Genomic DNA, 767 nt, shown 5'->3' with positions numbered 1-767 from the left:
TTTGGTCCCTTGGAACCCTTGAGCACATTACCCTTAGTCTGGGTCTTCTGCGTTTTGGTTAAAGCCTCAGCCTTCTTGGCCTTCTTCTCATCCTTGGTCTTCTTTATCCGCTCCTTTATTTCACTGCACAGAGACAGACAAATCATTGGAAAGCTAAGTTTAATAGAAACAGAAGAAAAGCAATTTAAAGCCAGGAATATATAGAAGCAGAAGATGGAAAGAAGAGTTTAAAAACACCGTGATAGTCAAGTTTAGCCAATTTCTAGTAAATAATAAATACTACATCATACCGCAGAGCTGCTTCTCTGGCAGCATCACGAACTTCAGGCTTCTCAGTTCTTTTCTTTTGAATGACCTCCAAGGACGCGCCGACAATTGACCTGGAGAGAGGCTTCTTAGTAGCACGACGCCTTTTCTTCACAGATTCATCATGAATGTCCTGATCCATAAACAAAAATTTATGTCAAATGTACATAATATTTAAGTTTGGGTTTTCTTAGACAACTATATGTGGAAATCTCCTTATGTCCTCAAAAGAGCAGGACAGTAACACGGATTTAAAAAAAGAAGGCAGCATTTACATACAAATCACATAATTCTTATGTATATTTACATAACTGGTACCTAAACATCCACGTTTACATGTATACCACTCAAATATTTAACATCTCATCAAAAACACCATCATCACTGCCTTTTTAAAAGTGAAATACACATTTTTTTCATGCATAGATATATTACATCAAAATATTATAACTATAAATATC

General features: G+C 35.9%; 1 protein-coding gene across 1 annotated transcript; it reads right to left on the bottom strand.

Moving 5' to 3' along the window:
• Positions 1-5: 5 nt before the first annotated feature.
• On the bottom strand, positions 6-476 carry LOC110037736 (60S ribosomal protein L24-like; the record flags this gene model as incomplete). Its single annotated transcript, XM_020742443.1, has 2 exons — positions 291-476; positions 6-123 (listed from the first exon to the last, which is right to left on the bottom strand). Coding segments are annotated over exons 1-2 (276 nt in total), but the record flags the coding sequence as incomplete, so codon positions are not given.
• Positions 477-767: the final 291 nt, after the last annotated feature.

The sequence above is a fragment of the Phalaenopsis equestris genome, unplaced genomic scaffold (genome assembly GCF_001263595.1).
Source record: "Phalaenopsis equestris unplaced genomic scaffold, ASM126359v1 Scaffold224267, whole genome shotgun sequence".
Classification (NCBI taxonomy): domain Eukaryota; kingdom Viridiplantae; phylum Streptophyta; class Magnoliopsida; order Asparagales; family Orchidaceae; genus Phalaenopsis; species Phalaenopsis equestris.
The sequence above is the reverse complement of the archived record's forward strand: the minus strand, read 5'-3'. Positions and strand labels throughout refer to the sequence as shown.